Source organism: Vicia villosa, linkage group LG6 (genome assembly GCF_029867415.1).
Source record: "Vicia villosa cultivar HV-30 ecotype Madison, WI linkage group LG6, Vvil1.0, whole genome shotgun sequence".
Taxonomy (NCBI): domain Eukaryota; kingdom Viridiplantae; phylum Streptophyta; class Magnoliopsida; order Fabales; family Fabaceae; genus Vicia; species Vicia villosa.
The window spans coordinates 155,580,455-155,606,160 of NC_081185.1; the positions used below are offsets into that span (position 1 = coordinate 155,580,455).

A 25,706-nucleotide genomic window follows, 5' to 3' on the forward strand; every position below is an offset into this window, starting at 1 on the left:
AGCTATTTTTGCTAAGAGGGTTAAATTCAAGAGTTTTAAAAAATTTATCATTATAAGTTCATTTTGTCGTTATTCCTATCGGATCATGAGGGGTTCGGGAAGAAAATTTCACCTGACATTAATTTTTTACCTGACACCTTCAAGTAGTAGCGTTTTTATTATCGTATCCTTATATTTAAAATTATGATTTTCACTGTTTATTTGTCAAATTTTTTTTTTTTTTAAATTTAGTTTTTTGCCGCAATTTTTGAAGCTGTTATCAAACTGTTAAGAGTAATAATTTTTTTCATTCACTTCAGACATTTATACTTGTAATTTTGTATACATACATGAGTTTTTGAAGAAAAAAAAAATGAAATTTTACCGGCATTTTCAAAATGTTTGGTAAAATTCAAAATTTTGCATGTATTTTTATCGGCAATTTTTAAAAAACATGGTATCCTACATATATTTTACCGGTATTTTAAAAAATATCAGAATAAACAAGTTTGTATGTGGATTTTTAAAATATCTGTTTTTTATTTTTTTTAGTGAGGGCCAGAGAAAGAGATGACAAGATTGTTTCTAGATTGATCAATAAAGAGAAGCTGTAAAATTCTCTAGTGGAAGGGGCAGAGATAATAGAGAGCAATTGCATCTTAGGGTGGTTAGAGTAGTTTCCAAGAGTTCTTACGATAGAAGGATAGGTCAGTCTCGAATACCCCGCACTATACAACATAAAGGAGGTAGAGCCGGATGAGCCAAAGATTTTGATGTCAAACCAAATTTTGTCCTTGTTGATGATGTTGAGGTTTCTCCTTAGGATGATAATGAGGTTCCTCCAAAGAATGATATAGAAGTTCCTCCTTACGCTGATACAAAGATTCCTACAGCTGATACAAAGGTGGTGGCTTGGGTTGATACAAAGTTGTTTGTCCACACATATGAAGGATTTTTTAGAGGGCCTAATGACCCTATCTGGCTAACTAAATATATCAATCATGTGGCATTTAGATTATGATACAGAGGTATAAATATTTGATTTTATATTGTTTTTGTTAATAGGAAAAAAATATGACCTAAAAGAATCCATCCAGGAAAAAAATGTGACCTAAAAGAATCCATCCAAATGCGTTGTCTCTAAAAGCATCTTTTTAGAGCGTATGTTTATATATACATGTTATCAGTCTTTCAAACTCTATTCAACAATCTATCCTGGAATTTTTTAAATCCTTACAAAATCTCTCTTTTATTCAATTATTATTGTGTTTGGTCACACAATCAATTTGTTTTTTGATACTTCACTCTCTAGTCAACAATCTATGTTTGATTTTTATAAATCCTCCCAAAAACCTCTCTTTTATTCAATTATTATATTTGGTCACACAATCAATTTTTTGATACCGTCAACTTCACTGTCGTAATAAATTATACATAATATATATGTGAATAGAGTTTTAGTGCATTCTAGATGTTTTATAGATGAATTTAAACTCTTGTGCGTCAAAATTAGATGAATTTAAACTCTTGTGTGCGTCAAAATTTTGAAATTCTGGCTAAGTTTTATAGATTAACTTAAGCTCTCTTGTAATATATTGTGCACCCAAATCTGGAAATTTAATTAGAATTTTTGTGTTTGATGGACGTTTCTTATAAAAATCTAAACTGTACGAGGAGGGCGATTTTGGAAATTCTGGGGGTTTGAGATCACTACTAAGAGGGCAATGAGAAACCCCCTTACTCTATGAAGACCTTGTGGATCACTCAAGGGGTGTTTGATCATATTGATACTTCTATTCATCAATTTATATGGAGGAGGAAACATAGCCATTGGGGTGAATTATAAGATTGTTTCTCAACCTAAGTGCAATGCGGGGTCCCTCAGAACATTAAGATTTGGTTGCAGTCTTCTTCATGTATTTATTGGGTTACGAGTGGATATCAATGGTGGACTTTCATTCCTTTGATTTTGGAAGTCCAACCTAGCAAGAGACTTGGAAGTGGATATGGAAACTTGAAATTCCCCAAAACTGGATACACTTCACTTGGTTATTAATGCAAGGAAGCCTTCAGACAGGTATTTATTCGGTTATCACCATATTCTTCATACAAATTCTTCTGTTAGACATTGTGTCTAATTACTGCTTCATCCACTCAAATTCTTCAGGGAGAATATCTTGTGAACGAGAAACAAAGATCATACAGAACTCCATCCAAATGACAGGTAAATTGGGAAAAACAGAGAATCAACCTCATTCAGTTTTACCTGCCTTGAGTGTGTCATCCATACGCCACTCCAATAAGCACTTTTAAACGGTTCTCAGACGCATATTCATCTATGCTTGGGAAGCTTACAATTCATACAATATATCAACTCTTTGTGTACAACTGAAGACAGAGACTACATGACTCTCCATCTCAAAATGTGAATTTGTACCCAAAAAACAACGGTTTACATAGTTCATGATGGTGTTTTCCCTTTGATTTTACAATTCCAAATATCGTAGTGGACAAAATGGATCTCGATTTTTCTTGCAACCATTAGGAGCTAGGACCAAGCTGACCAGTAGTTACAGCAATCTTTATAGCACAGTTTAATATCATACTTTTGCACCAAGGAAAGACTGCCATGAACAATGAGAGGGAGACAAATTTAGATTATAAATTAGAAATGCATTAAGTGTGAACAATGTAAAATACAAAAGCAAGCTGTTGTGCATGAAAATGGGCAATTTGCTATGGAGATTAATATTCCCAAAAATCTATGTTAATGCAAATAAGCTTTATATCAAAAGATAGCTCTTCCGCAAGTCAGGCACATCATATGATGTGTACCTATTGAAGTGTGCAAATTGCATAGGTATTAGTAATTAAGTTGGCATGTGTTGCCGGTAAATACTAAACTATTTCCTACCTTCACACCTGCTGGAGAATTTCCAGGCTTAGCAGTGGTTGCACTTCCAAAATTAATCTTTGTTTTTTTATCAGCTGGCTTTAATATTTGGAACGAGCACATTAGATTCTCATCAACACTCATCATAGCACCGGCATTGTCAAACTCTCCATAATAATTAGGGGCTGAAAATATTGTTACAAGTTGTCTATTAGCAAAGAACTCATATCCATCCTCCACGACCTGGTCATACATTAAAAAAAAAACAGTTAATACGTAACAGCATAGTTGATTGAAGTGTAATATCCTCCAGTAGAAACACAAGGTAATGTACAAATGAAGCACCAGATGCCAAACCTAATGAGTGGGATTTGAAGATTTTTCGGGTCAATGCATAAAACCATGTCACATCACATTTAGAGTTGAAAAAAATAAAGTAGTTACAACATGCTGGAAATATACCAACAGACTAGAGCAGATTGTGGGAAATATACTTCATTGTCATTTTAGTTTCAGTCATAGAAAATTAGAAATGGCTGCTAAAAGTCTAAAACCCAGCCTCCAAAAAATTGGTAATGCATTAAGCACTAAAGATAGGAGCTTGACCTGGTGAGCACGGCAAATTAGGTCAAGATCCTGTTTCTGAAGAAACTCAGAGATCTTATCAGCACCAAATGTATATGAAACTCCCCTGTCATTCATTCCCCATCCTTGAACATCTTTGCTTGGGTCAGACCAAAGAAGATCACAAAGCAAACCTGTATCAGGAACATCAGTGGGCCGTTGTAGATTTCTAATCTGATCCAAACTATGCAAGTCAGGGGAAATCCCCCCATGCATACACAAAATCTTTTCGTCAACAAGAGCTGCCACAGGAAGGCAATTGAAGCAGTCTGTAAATGTCTTCCATAATCTTACATTAAACCTTCTCTTGCACTCATCATAAAATCCATAAATCCGGTTTATAGAAGCACATTCATGATTTCCTCTCAATAGGAAAAAGTTTTCAGGATATTTAATCTTATAAGCAAGCAGAAGGCAAATTGTTTCTAAACTCTGCTTTCCCCGATCCACATAATCCCCCAAAAACAAGTAGTTAGCTTCGGGAGGCAATCCACCATACTCAAAAAGCCTTAAGAGATCAGAATATTGACCATGTACGTCACCTAAAACATAAATATAAGGATATTAAGAAATCATTGCATTAAACAATATATGTATTTTTCCTTTTGTACAATTACAATAGTACAGCATTATACAATATTGATAATATCTGGAAGTAAACTGTATGGATCATACAGCAAACACTAAGCTATATTCCAACGTGTGGGGCCTGCGGCCACCAACATGAATCAATTGATAATGCCATGATGTTTCTCCGTAAATGTAGATATTAATATCGCCAACATGACATGTAGAATCGATTTGGCAAAAGAGACACAGATTATAGCTTATATACAATTGAAGAACATATTAATATCATCAAAAGCCACAAAGTTTAAATATCTAGATCCATCATAAAAATTGATGAGGAAATAGAGGGACAGGTATCAAGTGTCGTGTTGACCATAAGATTCATGCACTGGGGATGGAATGGATTAATATTTCTTGTGTAATTTGTGATAGAAAAGCACCACCTAATTTAAAGGAAATTTTTCCGGCTTAATTGCAACTTGGAAGACTTGCAATTGAATATGGAATTAAAAGCTGGCTCCTAAAGAGCCAACAAGAAAATAAGCTCATTGTTGTAGAGATGTAAATATTACAATGGATAAGCTGTCACATGACAAAATCGAATTAGAAATGAATGCAATAGAAAGAAGAAGACAATGCCAATTGTAGAAAAAAACATAAAGTCTCGTCTTAGGTGATTTGGACATGTATAGCAAAGACTCATAAAAGAACCAGTGAAGAGGATAGACCCTGTGTAGAATACTCTCATGGTCAGAGTTAGACAATTGTCATACAAAACTATAGGTCAAATCATTAAGAAGGATTTGAATTTAACGGTCTTCACTCTGTCATTTGATATGATTCATTCTTGACTAGCTTCATTTGATTCATGTAGCTAATCTTAGAAGAAACTTACTTAGGATTTTATTTATTATATAATATGATGCTTACTGTTGCAATTTGAAGTTATGTAAAACTAGATGAGATAAATTGTTACCACAAGCTTAGTGAAGTTAATCAAGAGCTTTTGTTAGCATTCTTCGTGTAAATAAAAAATTATTTTTTGCCCAGTAAAATCCCACACAATATAAAACAACAACAACAACAACAGTCAAACCTTATCCCACTAAGTAAAGTTGGCTACATGGATCAACTTAAGCCATAATGTTCTATCCAGGACCATACTTCTATCCAAATCGTTAGTCTCGAGATCTTTCTTAATAATTTATCTTATAATATTTCTAGGTCTTCCTCTTCATCTAATGGTTTGACTTCTCCCCATGGGATCTACTCTTCTTACCACAGAATCTACATATCTTCTCTCTCCATGCCCACACAATATCAATTTCGAAAACACAACAATCGTATTCTTAAAGCTCACATATTGACTTATCAAAACGCACATTACACCGTTATTCACTCACATACATAAATTCTACCACCATAATCTTCTCCAGTTAGAAACAACAAGGGAGCTTCCTCAATTCAAACTCTACAAAATTAATCCCTATGAAGTTCAAAATAAAAACACATTCATCCAGTAAACCCTACCACTTATCTAGCTTCTAACACACTCACAAATAACTAAGCATGCAAAAAGTAATCACAGAAACAAAACTACCCTAAACCAAAACATGAAGAATTTACAAGGCCTTCCGTCAAGCAACAAAATGATTTGGAGAAAGAAAATTAGGTCAAAAGAAAAATACCACAAATTTTGATAGGTGCTTGGAGTTCTAATAAATAAGGCTGTTGAATGAAAATGTCTCTAGAAACCACGCAGAGTTGACGGATCTCGGCCTCCGATAGTTGAACTTGCTTCCCCGGACGGTTTCGAACTTCTAACAGTCGACTGATTATGTCATCAACGACTGATTGCTCCATTTTCTTCTTCACCAGCTCCAAGCAACGAACTACACACGCTCAATTCGATTCGATGAAGATGCGAAAGTTTGAAGTCAAAATCGGAAGACTAGAAGTGAAGGAAGCATGGAAACGGAGGAGAAAACGACGACCGGGTGTTGGAGTGACTGTCGTTTTGGAATGGGTCTCAATTGGACACATTCATTTTCGGAAAAGTAAAAGGAAAGAGACAATTTTTATTTGAGTATGTCAAACAAGTTTTTGAATTGAAGGAATTAAAATTGACAATTTCTTATTTGGCCACTAAAAAAAATAATATAGAATGCTTGAAAGTTCAACGGAGTGACCTCTTTTTTCAATTTGTTCTAATTATATCATTTTTAATTATATCATTTTTAGATATTACACTTACAATAAAAGATAAAAGATGTGGGTTATAGAGTGGGGATGTTGCGGTCTTTTATTTAGCTATCTCTATTAAATTAATTAGTGTCGTTTTCATTCGAGAAGTGGATTCTAGTCGGAGTTTAATGTCCTTTATAACTAAGGTGATAGCTAAACCAAAAACATGTTATCAAAAGATAGAGAAAACGGTGTTAGCACTGCACTAGTGACTGCATATAGGAAAGTGTGATGTTATTTCTTGGCGCATGTTGTCGTTGTTCGTACCAATCTACTACTAAAGTAAATCCTTCATAAGTCGGATATGGCAAGGTGGGTAATCAAATGGTCGTTGAGATGTCTGAGTTTGACGACTCCCTTGAGCCTAAGAAAGCATCGAAGGCCCAATTGTTCATGAATTTCATAGCATAAATGACTCCTAGTGTTCTCAAACTAGTTTATACTTAGATCATGTTCATAGACATGTCATCTAATAGTAGGGGAAGCGGGATCAGTCTCATTTGAAAAATAAAGCATGTTTGATGATTGATGTGTCCTTGTATTTTGAGTTTTCCACTACCAATAATCGGGATGAGGATGCAGCTTTCATTGTAGGTCTCATGTTAGCAGCCGAAATAGGGGCGGAAAACATAAAGCTACAAACAAATTCACAATTGGTAGTATCACAAGTCGAAAGATAGACTTAGACTAAAAACTCATTATTACACTGGTTTGTCAACCCGACTACAAAAAGATTGATGAAATTCAAATCATATGAAATATTATACATCACTAGAGAGCGAAATACCCAGGCAAACGTCTTATCTAAGTTCGCTAACACTAGAGCCATATGAATTAACCATTTCTTCATCTATGAGACCCTGTTGAGTCCCAACATTGAAACTCCCAAAATTGTAATGGAAATTATGGGAGACACGCTTTGCAGACCTTCTGGATCTCGCTCATTATGACATATATTTTGCATGGTATGTTGTCTACCGGCCTAGTTGAAGCTCCCCTCATCAAAAAGAAGAGCAAGTTTGTACTCGGTGATAGGTATACATCTATATAGAAAGGTATATCGATATCTCTGGTGAAATGCCTCGAAGGAGAAAAATCAACATACACCCTCGTTGAAGTACACTAATGGATATTTGGACAACATCTCGACGCTGAAGCTCAGGCTAAAAAGGTTCTTAGGGTCGAATATTACTGGTCGTCCATGGTCCAAGCCTTCAAAGATTATGTGAAGAAATGTGAACAATGTCAAAAGCACATAGATGTTCACAATGCTCTCTCTTCCGAGTTACACGTGTTGACGTCCTTAAGGCCCTTCTCACAGCAAGGCATGGAAATCCTTAATCCTCTTCCCAATGTTTAGTGCTTAAACTCGATTAACTTAGATCATATTATTGTTTTATCTTTTGCCCAACAAATTTCACTCATTATTGAAGATGGTGAGAAGCATTTTGGCATCTCTTTCATATATGCTTCTACTAATTACTTGTTGAATGAACTTCTTTAGACTCCTTTTAATTACAATACCAGCTACCTTCGTGTTTCTTAGGAGGTTTCAATGGCATCATAGGAACTCATGAACATAATGGTGCTCAATCTCCTACTAGAATTTTTTTTGTAAGATATATAAAATAGTAAAATTTAAATAACTTCTTCACACCTCTACTAGAGGATTTTTTTTTTTGTTCAAATAGAATATTTGGCTATAACGCCGCATTATAGAGCTATTCGCAACCAAAATTGGTTGAATTCCTGTAACTCTATCTCTCTTGCTCAACTATTACCAAAACCATATTTGAACATTATCCTTTTCTGTTCCATTTTTATCCTCATTGCAATAGGTTTGTGTCTCAATTTAAATTCATGATAATATGGCCAAGTTATAACGATAACATCAACATCATAAAGATCTCATAGAACACTAATTGCATTGGTTATCTCATGTTCATTATGGCTAAAAGGCTTAAGCTCCTCAAGGAAAATTTGAAAACATGGAACAAAAATATTTTTCCGTGAGGTTCATGATCCTATTAAAGCCGGACTACAAACTTAGGCTTTAATGATACTCTTTCTAACTTAAAAAAAACTAGATGTGGCTCTAAACTTAGAAAAGAAATTGATAGGATAAATTCAAAGTTAAACGACACTTTTGAAGGTGATAGGAACACAATTTTTTTCCATAGAATGGTCGAGATTAAAATTGCCACCAATTTGATCTTTCCCCTCAAAATCAATGATAATTTCGATTTGACTCTGATGGCATTGCCAACCAACCACTTTGTGGGACATTTCACTTTTTTTATTCAATGGAGTCAACAAGTTCCATGACAATGGTATAGTTGAGAAAGAGATTCCAAAGTTAGTTTTTAATGTTAATGCAACAACCTGCTCAACATGATTCCTACTTAAGAAGAAATTCACAATGTTGCGTTTTCCATGAATCAGGAAGGAGCCCGAGACCTTGATGGATTGTTATGGAATCTATGTTTCCCAAACTTATTGGAATATTGTCCAAGTAAATGTCATCAAATTCACCACTCAATTCTTCTGTGATGGTTGGTTCCTCCAAAACTTAAATACTAACAGTGTTATTTTTTTCACAAAATCTTCTATGTTGATTTAAGGCATGTTTATTTACTATTTATCCATTTATGATTGGCCTAAAAAATTAATCAAACATATTATAGATGGATGAGAAATTTTATTTTGAGTGGAGATATAAATTGAAGGAAAATTATTTTCTAGCATAAGCTTTACACTCTATATGTTGGAGGTGGTTTAGGCCTCGGATATTTAGCTCAAATTAATGAAGGTGCAAATGTCGAGATATGTTGGAAGCTTCTCGCCTCATAATCAATGAGCCATTTTTTGGAGGAGCAAAGTTATCAAATCCAATTCTCATATATCATACTAAATTTTTCTCTATTTAGAGCGAAATTCAATAAAAATTCTCAAATATAAAGTCAACTTTTTGACTGATAATTGGGAAGGTTTTTCTTTGATGCAAACCATGAATACATCTCCTCTTGATCGTCATCATCTTCACACCAAAGATTTCTTGACAAACAAGTATTAAAGTTTACCTCAAAACCTTTTTAGAGTTTATTCTATCTTGCCTTTATATTTCCTTAGGCTATATTTGAGAATTTGGAGAGGAGAGAAAGACTTTTAAAAATGAATTTTTAAAAAAATATAGGAAAATATTTGACATTTAAAAAAAAATGATTTTCAGACTTTGTATAGAATAATAAAAGAGTATATATCATTACTATACTTTTAATTTTTCGAATACTATAACTATTTTGAAAATTTATGTAAGTCCTCCAAATACAAATTTTGAATTCCACATATTAGAGATTTTTTTGTGTTTTGAATAAAAACAAATCCTCTAAAATCCTCCAAACTAAAATCATTCAATTTTTTCCACTCAACCCCCTTTCTTACATATTATTTTCTTTATGCTACACGCTAGAACATTAATTGGGTAAAATCCATTTAATATTCTAGTCACACCTCTACATCTAATATCTTTGTACAACTATCAACTATGCAGACACAACAAGACTAAATCTATTAGTGGAGAGGCTGCAACCTTCCTTAAATTTGCAATCTTTGAGAAATCATTTATTTACTTGTTCTTTTAAGTGCTCATTTCAATCTTTAAGAGAAATGATATATTCACTTGTTCTCTAAGTGCTCATTTCAATCTTAAGAAGAAAGCATATATTCACTTGCCCTCTAAGTGCTCATTTTCCGCTTCCTTACCTTTATATCCTTACCATCAGTCGACCTTTATATCCTTACCGTCAGTCGGACTCTAACCGGAGAGATGAAAGAAAGTCATGTTGAATTATATGAAAATTTAGTCATATTTATATGAAAATATGACCATTATGTATTATTTCAGATTTTTTTTTGTAATCATCATTGATTATATATAGGAAAAGACACCATTGCGTTGAATTATTACAGAATTTTTTGTTGTCTCTTTGTAATCCAACCATTAAGTTATTCCAAAGCAAAAAAAAACACAATTAAAAAAAATACATTTAACTGCAATTAAAATGTGAAAGGCTTCTTGAAGACAGATAGTAGAAAGCAGACTGCCCATTCAATAAGCCTATCTTTGAGAGAAACCTAATAAACATTAGATTTCAATTAATATTCGCCCCCTAACTAAGTTAACATGAAATTTATTATTCACATAACTACTCAAAGGGGCATTTCCCTTGAATTAACTACAAAAACATATTCAATTATTGAGAGAAAACATACTGAAAGGCCTGTGCAATGCATTTCAATAAAAAAAATACAGCATTGATTCCAAACCTATTGCTAGGTTTGAAATTTTCCACAAACACAAACCATTTAACTTATTAAGTGGTAATTCACACAATGAGAACAGAAAAGTTACAACACAAAGCATTGTGCAACCAAAGTAATTATTCAGTTCTTAACTTCTCCAGAATCTTCAATTACAACAGGTTCCGAAGTCCTACCATTTTGTGAACCAACCTTCTCCATCTCCTGAACCACACTATACCCATCAACAACTTTACCAAACACAACATGCTTTCCATCAAGCCACTGAGTCTTACTAGTACAAATAAAGAACTGTGAACCATTAGTATTAGGTCCAGAATTCGCCATGGAAAGAATCCCAGGTCCAGTATGCTTCAAATTGAAATTCTCATCTGCAAACTTAGACCCATAAATAGACTCTCCACCAGTCCCATTCCCTCTCGTAAAATCACCTCCCTGACACATAAAATCAGGAATTATCCTATGAAAACCAGATCCTTTGAAATGTAGAGGCTTCCCTAATTGTCCAATTCCCTTTTCACCAGTGCAGAGGGCTCTGAAATTCTCAGCTGTTTTGGGAACAGCATCGGCAAAAAGTTCCATTACTACCCTCCCAGCTTTATTTTTTCCAATAAGAATATCAAAGAAAACCTTCGGATTCTTCGACATTGTGGCAACAACTTTATCCTAATAGAACAAATTGAAAAAAAAAACATTTTCATTAGCTTAATCATAATCATAATCATTATTAGATATGATTAAAAACTAGTAACTTAGATCAATTGAAAATTAGATCAATCAATTCAACACTAAAAAAGATTAATTCAAATTCAGAAACCCTAAAAAAAGGGTTTATAAAACGATTATGGGGATTAAAAATGTATGCCTCCATGAATAAGTGTTGTTCACATGTAAATGATTGAAACAAACATGAAAACCACGGTGGCAACGATTGATGTAGCTTAGGTATTTGTTATGCACTGATGTATGAACTGATCAGTACAAGACCGTCCTAAGCACAGTTAATACTTAAAATTAAACTATTCAGATTGAAATGAATCAAATTTATGAGAGATTCATAAAACCCTAATTGGTGAAACACTAATTACAAGAACAAATAAATGATAGAAATTGTAAATCAAATGAATTTATGGATTGAATGTTATCATTTTACAGTAGATCCTGAGGAAGAGAAAACAACAGGATCGTATTTAAAGAGAAAATGATAATTGATTTGGCACATGTTTTGAACTCAAGAGCTATTAAGGAAGCTCGCAAGTCTTCGAAATGTGCAGAATTTGATTAAATAACGAGGAAAACGAAATGAAACAGAATTTGATTAAATAATGAGGAAAACGAAATGAAACAGAAAATGAGAGATATACCTACGAGTGAGGAAGATGGTGAGGGAGAAGGAGATGTGGAATGTGTGTGGGGCGGAAGTGGCATAAATAGACCAGAAGTTAGGGTTTAGGGTTTGGTATCTCCATGGGCTGGGCTTTTTACAGCAGAACATGTGTTTATGGAAAATTATACGTCGTACCCCTACTATTATTCCTCTACCCCCTACATTTTTTAAAATATTCTAATTCTATCTTTTTAATTTATAAAATAATTTTATTATTTAATATTTACCATTTCACACCTCTACCAAAGTTCATCGGATAACTTGCAAACAAGTTTTTCGGTTTGTAATTTTTCTTCACCGGATAACTTGCAGTCAAGTTTTTCGGTTTGTAATTTTTCTTCATCGGATAACTTGCAGTCAAGTTATCCGGTTTGTAATTTTTTTTCACTGGATAACTTGCAGTCAAGTTATCCGGTTTATAATTTTTCTTCACCAGATAACTTGCAGTCAAGTTATCCGGTTTGTAATGTTACAGATAACGATTTTATTTACTTTTGGCCACGATTTTTCCTTATTGCCTAAACTTTTTATTTTATTTTATTTACTTTTGGCCACGGTTGTTCCTTGTTGCCTAAACTTTTTATTTATTTTATTATTTTCGGGTTAGTTAAAAACTATGCACCATCATCATTTTTAAATGGTTTTAGATTTTTTTTCCTAAGAACCCTTTCATGTTTCCATCATACTTTGACTTCATCAAGATTAAATTTAGTGTTTGCAACGCCCCAAACTACTTTCATGATTACCGACTAACGCCACAAACCAACACGGGTCTTTTCATCATACATTTTCCTCACTCACACGTTGTGGGATCAGTCAGTAATCTTGAAAGTAGTTTTGGGCGTTATATACAGTACATTTAATCTTGATGAAGTCAAAATATGATGGAAACATGAAAGGGTTGTTAGGAAAAAATCTAAAATCATTTTAAAATGATGATGGTGCATAGTTTTTAACTAATCCGAAAATTTTAAAAAAAAAAGTTTATGCAACAAGGAACAATCGTGGCCAAAAGTAAATAAAATAAATTAGGCAACAAGGAAAAACCGTGGCCAAAAGTAAGTAAAATCATTATCTACAATATTACAAACCGGATAACTTGACTGCAAGTTATCCGGTGAAGAAAAATTACAAACCGGATAACTTGACTGCAAGTTATCCGGTGAAGAAAAATTTACAAAAACGGATAACTTGACTGCAAGTTATCCGGTGAAGAAAAATTACAAACCGGATAACTTGACTGCAAGGTATCCGATGCACTTTGGTTGGGTGTAAAATGGTAAATATTAAATAATAAAATCATTTTCATAATACCCAAATTACTTTATCAAATGTTATTAAAAAAAATGCACAAAATATTAGGTAGTCTAAGTGAAAAATTCGTTATGGGTTGAAAAATACGGTAGTGTATTTAAAAAGACTAGTATGCATTTATATTGATTTTTTAAAGAGAAAATGATGGGAGGTAAAACTTTCTTATTTTTTAAAAAGCATCATTGTTGATCGAATATTTGACAAACCTTGAAATATTCGGTAATGTAAAATCATTGAATTTTTAACACATGCATTGTAATTTACTTGTTTCTTTACGTAATAGTGTAAGCATCATTGTAATTTACTTGTTTCTTTATCTACTCCCTCTGTCCCACAATGAGTGACTCAGCCCACCATTTCACACAGATTAGGAAAAGTAGTTAAAAGTAAGAGAGAATAATATTTTTACTATACTACCCTTATTATGTATATTGAAAAATTGGAAAAAATATATTGAAAATTGAAATGACTCATTCATTTTGGAACATCATTTTATTTCAAATGAATCACTCATTATGGGACGGAGGGAGTAATGTTTTGCAAATAAGAAATAAATCATGATATGAAAAGTGTGATGTCGACTCGTCTTCTTCATGGTCTGCCATGAGACATATGTTGACTTCTCCTTCTATGAGGATTTCATGTCATTGTCATTTGAAGATATGTAGGCTCTTTTTATGTATGTTTGAGTTTTCTTGAACTTTCTTTGATTCTGATTTTGGTTTCTTCTCAGGTTCTAGTTTTGAAAGCAATTTAGTTTTATGTGCCCTTTCTTCACTTTATTTCCGAAACATTGATTTTTGTTTTTCGTGCCTTAGGAATTCCTTGAATTTTCAAAACTTGAGTTATATGTCTTAATTACTTTTGCTTTGGCAGTTTTCATCTTTTGACTCCATGTCTTTGGTGTTTGTAACTTTTATCGAAAGAATTTTATTCTTCTTGTCACCTTCTTCATCACCATCTAACTTTTTCAGCTCCATCTCATGTTCTTGAAATTTACCAAATAAAGTATCCATGGATTCAGAAATGGCAATGGCATTAGGTTGCCAACTAGTACGACTTAAGCATCCAAGGACTTTTACAACCAAGTTTTTATTTTGAAAAACTTTTCCCCAGAATTCTCAAATGACTTACAATGTGAGTGAATTATTTTTCATATCATAAATGTTTTTTATTTAATGTTTCAATATCAAGAGTTTATACTTAGGGGTTAAAGTGTTCAACCTTACCTTTTTTACATCATTTACTTCATGGGTAACGTTGAGGGTGTCCCGCTTTTGTTTTTACATTATGGTAATGGCATCAGGTTGCCAACTACGACTTAAGCATCCAAGGACTTTTACAACCAAGTTTTTATTTTGAAAAACTTTTCCCATAATTCTCAAATGACTTACAATGTGAGTGAATTATTTTTCATATCATAAATGTTTTTTATTTAATGTTTCAATATCAAGAGTTTATACTTAGGGGTTAAAGTGTTCAACCTTACCTTTTTTACATCATTTACTTCATGGGTAAGGTTGAGGGTGTCCCGCTTTTGTTTTTACATTATCGTAGTGAGAAACACGCATAAACTCATATTCCTCTTTCCTCTTTGGTTCAATCATTTTCCTTTTTGATCATCGAAACACCATTAACCTGATGCATGGGAACAAACGAACTGTTCTTCACAACCTTCAAAATATCAAAATATTTTCCCTATAGTATCTACGAATATTCCCATCTTCTATTTCTACAAACCATAATCTTCTCCAATAAAGGATGTGTGTTTCTTTAGTGAATGAGTTGAAGCCATTTCCTTCTTCATAGGAAGATTAATCTTAAAATGGGAGTTAGACTCTGATTCCACTTGTTGAATAAGTGAAGCCAAGAACAAGGGGGTGAATTGTGATATTCAAGATTTGTGATTAATTTTAAATTCATTTACTTAAAAAGCAAGTTTTGTTAGTCCAACGATCGAACAGGATAACACAGCGAAAAATAGAAAGGATAAAATTATAAAGGAAATCAATATACATGACAGGATGTAACGAGATAGAGTTGGAGAGATTGCATCATGATTTATACAAATTCGGCCTACCATTTAGCCTACTCCATTTCCTGAGAATTTCTTCTTGAGACTTCGACTAATAAAATATATTGAGCTTTTCCATGTTATACCATTGAGCCTTCTTACAACAAATGAGATTTTTTATGTAGGCTGATCCTCCAAACCAAATAGAGTTTTTAGCAGGCTAAGCTCACAAACCAAATAGAGATTTTAACCGACTAGACTCATGAATCAAATAGAGATTTTAACTGTAAAATATCAAGAACCAAATAGTTATTTTCACACGCTAATCTCAAAAACCAAATAGAGCTTTTGTCGGTTAAACTCAATAAGCAACCAAAGTTTTACACAAGTTGATATCTAGAACCAAACAAGGATATTAATCAAAATAATCACACTCTTGAACAAGAACAAATGCAACATACATATGACATATTTTCTATTATGAAGTTCCCTCATCCCAAGTTCACTGAGATGATTCAGACACATATTCCATAATTTAGTTACATTATTATCGTACTCAAATAATGAAACACCACCTACAACAGTCTTCCCTGATAGTTTGTATGTGTTACATGTATTCCTTCATGCTATCATCATAATCAATAACCTTTTCTAATCTTCATCATGTCCATATCCCTATCTGATCTATAAGAGAAACCATTTTTATATAGAGTACCTAGGGAAATTAAGTTCTTCCTCAATTCTGAAATATATCTAGCATCCTTAAATGTTTGCATGCCACTATCGTTTATGGATATTTTTATTTGTCACATTCCAGCGACAGTACATGCTTTATCATAACCCTAAATAAAGAAATCCAAAATTACCTTACCTGAATGTAGTGAACCATTCCTGGTGCAGTGTCATGGTAAGAACAACCAGTGTCAAGAATTCACACATAAACACACAACATGCCTTATTCACTTCCAGAATCATCAGTTTGAACCATACATGCAGAACTAGATGAGCCCAACTTTCAGTTTGGACAATCCCTTTTTCAATGCCTAGTGTGTTTGCAACTATAACACAAAGTTGTTTTCTAATTCTTGAATTTAGACTTTTTCTTTCCAAAACTTTATTTACCCTTGATTCTCCCACTATCTTAACCCACATTCACATACAAACTATCGCATTGAGTTCCTTCCTCTACACTTTGTCTCCTTTGAGAGTGAGGCAAAAGTGTAGCAATAATCTCATCAAGACTAATAACATCTTTCTCGTAGCTAAAAATAGTCACCAAGTGATCATAAGAACCTGATAACAAGCACAACAAGTTATTTGTTTGATCTTCATCATCAATATTCACCTTAATGCTCACCAGATTGGTGATTATATTTTTGAAGCCATTAACATGTTGCAAATCAGGTCTTTCTTGCATCTTCAGACTGTATAGTACCTTGCTTTGCAAACAATTTATTCATCATCATATTTGACATATACTAACTCTCCAGTTTGTCTCAAACCTCCTTCTGATTTTGTTAGGTCCAAGATATGGTACATTACCTCGTCTTAAACACATACGCGAATTAAATGTAGCCTTTAAAAAAGACATTAATCAGCCTACCTCACTAAACGACCACCTCTACATCAATCTTACCAAGTGGATTTACTTTTGAAGAAATCAAAATCCAGAAAGTTACATATGGCTATCATGCAACAAACGTATTTGTCATATTTTGAGAAAATGTGCCTCCTTGGTGTACAAAGGGGTTGAAATATCATTAAAACCACCAAATAGCATCCATAGTTGAACAATAAGAGCCTTCATCTCACAAAGATAAACCTACATGTCTTTTTTCGCTAAAGGGTTGGGGTTCGCATAAATTCCCAAGAAAATCCAAGATATATTACACCTAGTAACTTTAAAAGCAATACATTGAGCTTCAATCACCAAAAAGGAATATGATCTATAACCATTATTTAAGACCCACATAACATCTGGCTGAATTTTGACCTTAATTTCATCAACATTAGACTTAAGACGCTTCAAAATATAAAGTATATGGCAAAGCCTCTTGTCATTAACAAAGCTCATCACATTCCGCATTAAAGTTTTAAAACATTTAAAACCAATAATGAAAATATAAAAAAACGGCGCACAATTGCAGGCAAGCTCCTATGCATGAGGTGTATTACCAAAAAAGTCAACAATGTCAATATCTTCTTCCATAATTTTATCATCTTTCTAAGAGAATTCATTCACGTTCATATTGGCGATGTTCCTATTAGTCGTGTCGTCCGGTGGGTCAGGGTCTTCCAAAAAATCAAATGTGATTTGGTCTAAATACTATAGTTTGAATGGTGAATTTTATATCAGGAGAATGTTCATGAATTTGTATTTCTCATGATGTTGAAAGAGAGCTCTCTTATTCGAGCTTGTCTTTTAATCTTGGACAAAAGAAACTTCACTTAGAAATTAAGAGTTATGCACGTTCACTTTGATAGTTCGAGACATATCATATGTAGTTGCTATATTAATTTAATGTTATTTTACTGTTAACGTTATATTAATTTAATTAATTTAATTAATTTAATTTAAACAGTTTATATTAATATTTATATTTAATTTAATTTAATTTACTGTTAAAGTTATTAATTAATATTAGTTTATATTCATTTAATTTAATTTAATTTAATTTACTATTAACTAATAAACATTAACTAATAACTAATAAAAATTAACTATTAACTAATAAACATTAACTATTAATGGTAAGTTAAGAGTAGTTATTATATATTAGGTAAGGCAATTAGATAATAAATAACAAGGCGCAACCTAGTGGTGAGGGGTGTTTGTCATTCTTTCTTTGGGTCCTTGGTTCAATACCTTATAGGACCAATTTTTAAGCTTTCCTATTTCATATTTTAAGAACCAAATAATAAAATAATAATAAAAATGCCACATGGAATTAAAATAAATAAAAAATAATTAAAATGCCACATAAGTCAAGTGAGTCATTAAAAAAAATAAAAAAAAAGTTGCCACATCACACTTTTGGATGATGTGGATAAAGGTTCAAAATCAAACTTCTGAAATTTTACAAGACACTTCTTAAAAAATTTTTTTGCTAGGGAATTTTTCAAACCAAACCTATATGGCAGGGGCGAAAATAGGCATTAACCCTATTTTCTTTACGTTGTCACTTTGTATGACATGCAAGTTTGCACTTTTCATTTTTTTTCTTCTCATGTTGATATTGCACCACTCCAAGCTTCACATTACCTAATTGATTCACAAATTCAAATTCTCATTATTCATTCAATCTTAAGATTTAAAATTTATTTGTGTTCAAAATCTTGTTATTATTTCCATTTTTCTTGTTTTTGTTATACTCATTGTATCATACTTTGTGTTTGACTCATTTTTTGGTTTAGAAACCACAAGCCAATCACCATAGGTATTTTATTCTCCAATATGTCCTTGATTTTTGCCTTAGTAGTTGTGTTATTCTCCAATATGTCCTTGATTCTCGAATACCCATACCAACTTTCATAATTTATAGTATAGTTTAAGTAACCAAAAATATTAAGAGAATTGTGGCTTAGACATAACATCGTCATTTTTAGCTTATACATCAGTTAATTGTTGTATTATTGGCAAATATATTTAAAAAAGAAAGAGTTACACACACATAAGATAATCAAATTATATGCGTTAACAAAACTTTGTATTTCATCTTTCTCGGTTCGACAGTGATAAGCATCTCCGTAATCTTTGGAGAGAGCCATCATTCATAATGCAGCAAATTGATAAAACAGAAAAATGGTGAGCTAAGTCAACCTAGTATATTCAGTATGTTAGAAATCCCAGGTTCTCGTAAACAAAATTGAAGTTATCAATTTTGAGGAACCTAAGAACTTTGAGACACTGAAAATTGTTTTTAGAATCTTTCACCTGCGCGTAACAAAACTGTTCTAATTTCTTCAGCTATCTCATGAAGGATGATAGGTTTTCGAATCAATCCATTCATTCCCACCTGTAGGCATCTCTCCTTTATGCGTTCTTCTGCACTTGCTGTAAGAGCAATAATCAAAGGCCAATTTCGGCTTTGGAACTTTCTAATCTTCCTTGCAACTTCAAAACCATCCATTTCAGGCATGTGAAGATCCAATAGGATGATTTTGAATGACATACTGGAGGCAGTTATAGCAGCTAAACAATCAAAACCCGATGAAACAGCGGTTACTTGACAACCAAGCTTCTCAAGTAGCTTCTTAGTTACAGTCCTGTTTACATTATCATCATCGGCTAAAATAACGTTAAGCCCTCTAAGCTGTTGGTTTGAAAATTCTTTATTAGCAAGAACGGATCTTCCATGCGATGATCCTAATTGAAACTTGAGAACAAGTGTTATGCCTTGTGCCAAACCCTGAGAGTTTGGTGATATCCAGATATTACCTTGCATCATCTGCAAGTAATTATGTCAAAAGTGACGAGGGCGCGTCTTAGCAAATAGTTAAATAAACTAAACATAGCAACAATCGATATAAATTTGAAAAACAGAATGATTACCTGCACCAGTGTTTTGCAAATGCTGAAGCTCAAGCCCTCCTTAGGTTCATTGCCGCGGTGCATCTTACTAGTTAAAATCGATTTGTCTGAATGAGAACCAGTACCGGTTATTTGGAAATTAAATTTTATATATACATTATCATTTTGCATACTTGATCGCCATATTCCAGAACTTCTATCATCCATATCCATACGAGTATCACTTTCAAGAGAAACTTGAAAAACGAGAGTCCCTCTATCGTATAAGTTCAATAAATAGCCAATCATGTGCAAAATTATTTGAAACGACCTTGCCTCATCGCCTATTACCAAATCAGGCAAAGACCTCTGCACATCAATTTCAAGACCAAAGCCTTTATATACACACAAACACTTTGCAATGCAAGAAGCTTCCCTCGTCATGGAATGTAGATGGAAATGTTTCAACTCTAACTGGAAACTTCCTTTGTCGTTAGCCGAAATCTCCATGACATCATTTATCAAACGTGAGAGCGAATTGCTAACTTTCAATATTGTGTCGACAACAATCTTCTGTTCGGATCTTATACTATCCTCTTGAAACATTGAAAGTAATCCCAGGATTGAATGCATAGGTCTCCGCATTCCGTGACTCATCACTTTCTCAAACGAGCTCCTCGCCTGACTGGCCATCATCGCGTACTTTTGTGCCTGCTGCAACGCCCGGTTTTGCTCCGCAAGTTTCTGTCTCATGATCTGAGACTCTTCAAGAACAGATGCATGAGACAAAGCCACAGCCACCTGATCAGCAACTACTTCCACTATCTCCATCTCATCTGAAGTCCAAACCCTAGAGTTTGATTTCGGAAGAACCAAAACCAATATAGCATACGATGTCTCGACAAACTCCGGTGTCCCTCCTTTGAAATTCGAAACATGAAGTATCGGCATACGAATGGCTGCTACAGCACCCGAATCCTCAGATCCCCCACTACTCGCAGCTCCAAGCTCAGAATCAAGCCTCAAAACCAATACCCTCTTGCTCTTTCTTATCTCCAACACATCTAAATCATTGACAGAAATCGAACTATGAAAATTCCTCCCCGGATTCGGCTTCAACTCATGAGTCAAATGCATCACCCTGATATCCTCATCCGGCATCCAAACCGCACAATTATGCAAATCCAAAGCCTTAGAAAGCTCAACCAGCGTAGTATACAATATCGTATGCTTATCCAACGACTTCCTAATCTCCCTCGTCAACATCCTAACATGCCAACTAGCCTCCTTCTGTTTCTTCATAATCCCAACCTCCTGCCCCAACTCCAACACATTCTGCCTCAAAAACAACTCCCTCACCTTAATCTTCAAAAGAAGCGGAATCAAAGTCGGAAAAGTAATCGCAGTCGCACACGAAACAAGAGCAGTGAAGAATTTCGCAACAGTAAGAGACAGAAACAATTGAAAGGAATGAGGGCCATAGTAAGTATAAGCATTGAGCAAATGTGTCAAACCACATAGAACAATGAAAGCAACAAATTGAAGAAACACCAATTTAAATGGAACATTGGAGTAACTAACAAAGTAAAGAAGCTCAAGAGGAATTGAAAAATATGCAATAGCAATGAAAAAATCACTGACTTTTTGACAAACTAAAATACTCTGTACACTCCAAATTCCATCATCATTATCATCATCACAGTTGCAATGTATATATTCACCATAAACACATATCACAAGAGAATTACAAATCAATAACAGTAACAACAACAACAAAGAAGAAGATGAAGAAAACCCTAATTCCATAGCTCATTTAGATCTATCTAAACTACTAAATTAACTACCAAAATTAAGCAAATTGAAATTGATCTTCAAATTGAAGTGAATAACATCACTAATTTAGGTTAATTATAATGAACAAGAAAATAATCAAAAAATAATAATGATAGAATAGTGAGTGATTGAGAATAAAACGTGTGTTGAAATTTGAACGGTTAATTATGGTATCTTCAAAGTTACGGCATTTGATGATTTTTGAGGGTTTTGATGGAATAGAATAATAGTAGAAAGAAAGAATCGAGTTATTGGAATATTAAAAAGATCAAAATTGATAGAAAAGAGATCAAAATTTGGTAGAGAAGAGAAAAATAATATCTTTGAAGTTTGAATAGAAGAGGGAGTTAAGTTTTTTGGGTTGAAATTGACACGGAGTGGGTGGGACCCATTGCATCTTTATATGAAATGAACCTAGACATATTCTTTTAATAGTAAATTACTGTTTACCTAAATAAATTATATCTCGCACTCGTTATTTGGTTCAGTGTTGATCGAAGTTAGATTTGTAATAGTTGGTTCAGTGTCGATTGACGCTGAAATTGCGATCGAAGAGGTTTTAAACTACTTGATGTCTGTCATATAAAAATAATAATTTTATTTCCCTAAACCGGAAAATTAGCTTTTATCTATGGTTTGTTAATGTTATGTACTTATAAGGAAATGTATGCTTTTTAGTAAAGAAAAAGGAAAGAAAAGGGAACGTGTGTGTTTTTCTTCTTCTATTTTTGTATGTATGGTGGTGTCTTGTAGTGTACAGAAATGGGAAGTTAACTAACGTGCTTCTGAAAGCTGATATGACCGATGACGTGTTTTGGATTCTGATTCCTCCTTCCACTATAAGACTATGTACAATGGTTACATTATTCAACACCCTACTTTTTCACTTTTTATCTTCCACGTCATCTTCTCTCTCTTCCACCTAATAATTCAACACCTATTCAATTTTTTTTCACTACAATGGTTTTGTTTAATAAAATTCAACACCCTACCCCACATCATATTCTTATTTTCTTTTAAAGTTTTGTTTTTATGATTATATATTAATATCTATTATCAATTAAAATTAAATTAAAATAATTAATATTTAAACTTTTTTTTTTAAATTTAATAATTTATTTATTTTTTCTAATTTTCTATTCTTAATTTTTTTTCTTGCAAGTAATAAATAAGAGATGTAAAAATAGTTATTTTTTAAAAAAATAAAATTATAAAAAAACTTAAAAATGCAATAAATACACTAAACACACAACACACTAAAAAAGAAACACACAAAAAATGAAACACACATAATTTAATTAGTACAATAGACTCGGCTCACAAACAAGGATAATTAGTAAACTTTTGGGTGTTAAAAGGGTTATTGTTGGGATCCATTTCACTACAAGGATGTTTAGAGCTACAAACAATGATTTTTTTAAGGCTAAATAGAAAAAAAATTGAGAGAAAAAAGTGAATTTTTTTTTATGAGTCCAAATCAAATGAACCAAGTCTCTATTTATAGAGGAAAAAAAATAATGAATTTTGATAAAAATAAAAATAAATAAAAAATTTATTTACTATGAAATAATTAATTTTAAATGATTAAAAGAAAATAAAATCTAAATAATCACAACAACCAATAAAATTGTGTAAAGTGTTGCATGTGGCCCCACTTTTTTCTCATTCAACATGTTGAATCTTTTCAACACCAATTAATCCACATCACATTAAACACCTCATTCAATAAACCATTGTAGACATTCAACTATTGAATAATTTTTTCAACACCCCCATTGTAAATGATCTAAAAAATAAACCACATCTTGTTCTTTCTATTTTGTTTGTATATAAACCACAGATTTTTTAATTTATGTGTTTTCCAACTAGTATACTTCAAAATACACATTGGAATATTTTAGTGTTTTAAAATAAATTATCAATTTTAATTTTTAATATACTTTTTCTAATTTTATTCTCTAATTAATAAAAATGTCATCATTTCTAAATACGTGTGAAATGATTCAATGAGTCACTTATTATGGGACGAAGGGAGTAATAAATTCCGCTTTTAAACACTATGTTATCTTTTACAACAATGTAGTCAAATTTATTGGCATTCTCGGGACAACAATACTGTTAATAATAGTGTTGGACTTTTCCATCTTATTTGGAGTGGTCTAAATGAATGTGAGTAAGTGACATGTGTATGTAAGCTTTGTTGTTATTTAACAAAAAAAAATGAAGTCATTCATTCATTGTGTAAGAGAAACAACAAGAAAAGTTAGAGAGAAATACTATTTTCGCAACCCCATTTCAACATAGAGAAGTTTTACGAAATCGGAGTTTGCGCAAAATCCAACGGTTGGATCGTCTTAAAGTTTTGGCACAATGTTCAAGACTCGTATGAGCGAATTCTGAACCATGGAGATTGAATTCTGAGCTTTATAAGTCTGTCTGTTGAATCGATCTTTGAGGTTAGAATTTCTTGGTATTTTTGGTTGTTTTGTCTCCCTTTGTTCTTGTTGTATTCCAATATTGATTGTAGATCTTAATGATTTTTATGTATGCCTCTAGTTAGTGTTAGAGAAAATCTTGCTTGTATCCATTGTTGATTATAGTGGAGCTTTAAGTGGCCCACAGGTCCCATGGTTTTTTACTCTTAGTTAACAGAGGTTTTTCCACGCTAAAATTGTGATGTGTTATTTGGTGTATTTTTTGTTGATTGTCTCTAAGTTGCATTTGTGATTTCCTCCCAACAAGTGATATCTAAAGCCGTGGTTTGATTTGTGTAACAATGGAGACGAACACATCTAAGATGGTGAGTTTGAATGGTTCCAGCTATAATGTTTGGAAAGGAAAAATGGAAGATTTTCTTTATGTGAAAGGTTTTCACTTGCCGGTTTTCTCTAATGAAAAACTCGATGAAAAGAGTGATGAAGAATGGACTTTGTTGCATAGACAAGTTTGTGGTTATGTTCACCAATGGGTGGATGATAATATTTTGAATCATGTGAGCTCGGTGACTCATGCTCGCTCTCTTTGGACAAAACTTGTGGAGTTATATGCAAGAAAGACGGGAAATAATTTATTATTCTTGTTCAAGCAATTTATGTCATTGAGGTATAGTGATGGTTCACCAATGACCGATCACTTGAACACTTTTCAAGGGATTCTAAATTAATTGTCGGTGATGAATCTTTCTTTTGATGATGAAATTCAAGGTTTGTGGCTTCTTGGTACTTTGCCTAATTCTTGGGAGACTTTTAGGATATCCCTGTCTAACTCCGCTCTGAATGGTATCATCTAGATTGGCTTGGCTAAAAGTAGTGTGTTAAATAAGAAGTTGAGGCATAAGTCACAAGGTTCTACTTCACATTCTGAGGTGTTAGTTACCGAATCAAGGGGGAGACATCAAAGTAGAGGTTCAAGTAATCGTGTAACTTCATGTGGTAAATCGCAAGGAGGATCTAATAGTTCCTCTCATTTTTAGTGTCATCATTTTGGGGAAAATGGATACATAAAAATGTATTATCGTAAGTTGAAAAGGGAAAACAAGAAAAAGAACTACAACAACGACAAAAGGAAGGTAAAAATAATGAAGATGTTGCTATTTTTGACGATTTCTTTATTGGTTGTGATAGTTGTGTTGAGAATGTCAATCTATCATGTGATGAGATGGATTGGGTGGTTGATAATGGTGTTTCTACTCATGCAACCTCGAGACGCAGTCCTTTTTCAACTTACAAGATTAGTGACTTTGGGGTTGTTCGTTTGGGAAATATTGGGTAAGCTAATGTCATTGGAATGAGAGATATTTGTGTGGAAACTAGCAATGGGACTACTCTAGTTTTCAAAGGTGTGAAACACATTCCGGAACTTTGATTCCATCTTTTATCTGTTGGAAAGTTGCATAATGAAGGATATGATAATTTTTTTGTGGGCAATGAATGGAAGTTAAAGAAAGACTCAATGGTGGTTTCTAAATGAAAAAGGAATTCGAACTTCTGTGTCGTCCAACTCGGGGTTTCGAAGTGCT

At 33.1% G+C, this 25,706-nt stretch overlaps 3 protein-coding genes and 1 long non-coding RNA gene across 4 annotated transcripts; 1 reads left to right on the forward strand and 3 right to left on the reverse strand.

The window, feature by feature from the left end:
* The first annotated feature begins 672 nt into the window (after positions 1-672).
* Positions 673-2,460, forward strand: LOC131610692 (uncharacterized). Its single transcript, XR_009286555.1, has 2 exons — positions 673-2,056; positions 2,147-2,460. It is a non-coding gene; the product is annotated as an uncharacterized LOC131610692 (long non-coding RNA).
* On the reverse strand, positions 2,287-6,152 carry LOC131610691 (serine/threonine-protein phosphatase PP1 isozyme 3-like). Its single transcript, XM_058882715.1, has 4 exons — positions 5,755-6,152; positions 3,479-4,038; positions 2,894-3,115; positions 2,287-2,603 (listed from the first exon to the last, which is right to left on the reverse strand). The coding sequence occupies exons 1-4, from the start codon at positions 5,927-5,929 to the stop codon at positions 2,580-2,582; spliced, it is 981 nt and encodes a 326-aa protein (XP_058738698.1). The 5' UTR covers positions 5,930-6,152; the 3' UTR covers positions 2,287-2,579.
* A 4,427-nt stretch (positions 6,153-10,579) lies between these two features.
* On the reverse strand, positions 10,580-12,129 carry LOC131610693 (peptidyl-prolyl cis-trans isomerase CYP19-3). Its single transcript, XM_058882716.1, has 2 exons — positions 11,995-12,129; positions 10,580-11,296 (listed from the first exon to the last, which is right to left on the reverse strand). Exon 2 carries the CDS (start codon positions 11,276-11,278, stop codon positions 10,754-10,756), a length of 525 nt encoding a protein of 174 aa, XP_058738699.1. The 5' UTR covers positions 11,279-11,296; positions 11,995-12,129; the 3' UTR covers positions 10,580-10,753.
* Positions 12,130-18,764: 6,635 nt separating this feature from the next.
* Positions 18,765-21,992, reverse strand: LOC131610694 (protein EIN4). Its single transcript, XM_058882718.1, has 2 exons — positions 19,898-21,992; positions 18,765-19,793 (listed from the first exon to the last, which is right to left on the reverse strand). The coding sequence occupies exons 1-2, from the start codon at positions 21,659-21,661 to the stop codon at positions 19,266-19,268; spliced, it is 2,292 nt and encodes a 763-aa protein (XP_058738701.1). The 5' UTR covers positions 21,662-21,992; the 3' UTR covers positions 18,765-19,265.
* Between the last annotated feature and the right edge of the window lie 3,714 nt (positions 21,993-25,706).

Bases quoted from the DNA above. Each gene is read 5' to 3' on its own strand.
- LOC131610691 (XM_058882715.1), bottom strand. From the start codon at position 5,929: ATGGAGCAATCAGTCGTTGATGACATAATCAGTCGACTGTTAGAAGTT. The intron at 4,039-5,754 runs GTATTTTTCTTT...TTTATGTTTTAG, and splicing joins AGCACCTATCAAAATTTGTG to GTGACGTACATGGTCAATAT. The intron at 2,604-2,893 runs GTAGGAAATAGT...TGTTCATGGCAG, and splicing joins ATTCTCCAGCAGGTGTGAAG to TCTTTCCTTGGTGCAAAAGT.
- LOC131610693 (XM_058882716.1), bottom strand. From the start codon at position 11,278: ATGTCGAAGAATCCGAAGGTTTTCTTTGATATTCTTATTGGAAAAAAT.
- LOC131610694 (XM_058882718.1), bottom strand. From the start codon at position 21,661: ATGGAATTAGGGTTTTCTTCATCTTCTTCTTTGTTGTTGTTGTTACTG. The intron at 19,794-19,897 runs GTAATCATTCTG...AATTACTTGCAG, and splicing joins TTTGCAAAACACTGGTGCAG to ATGATGCAAGGTAATATCTG.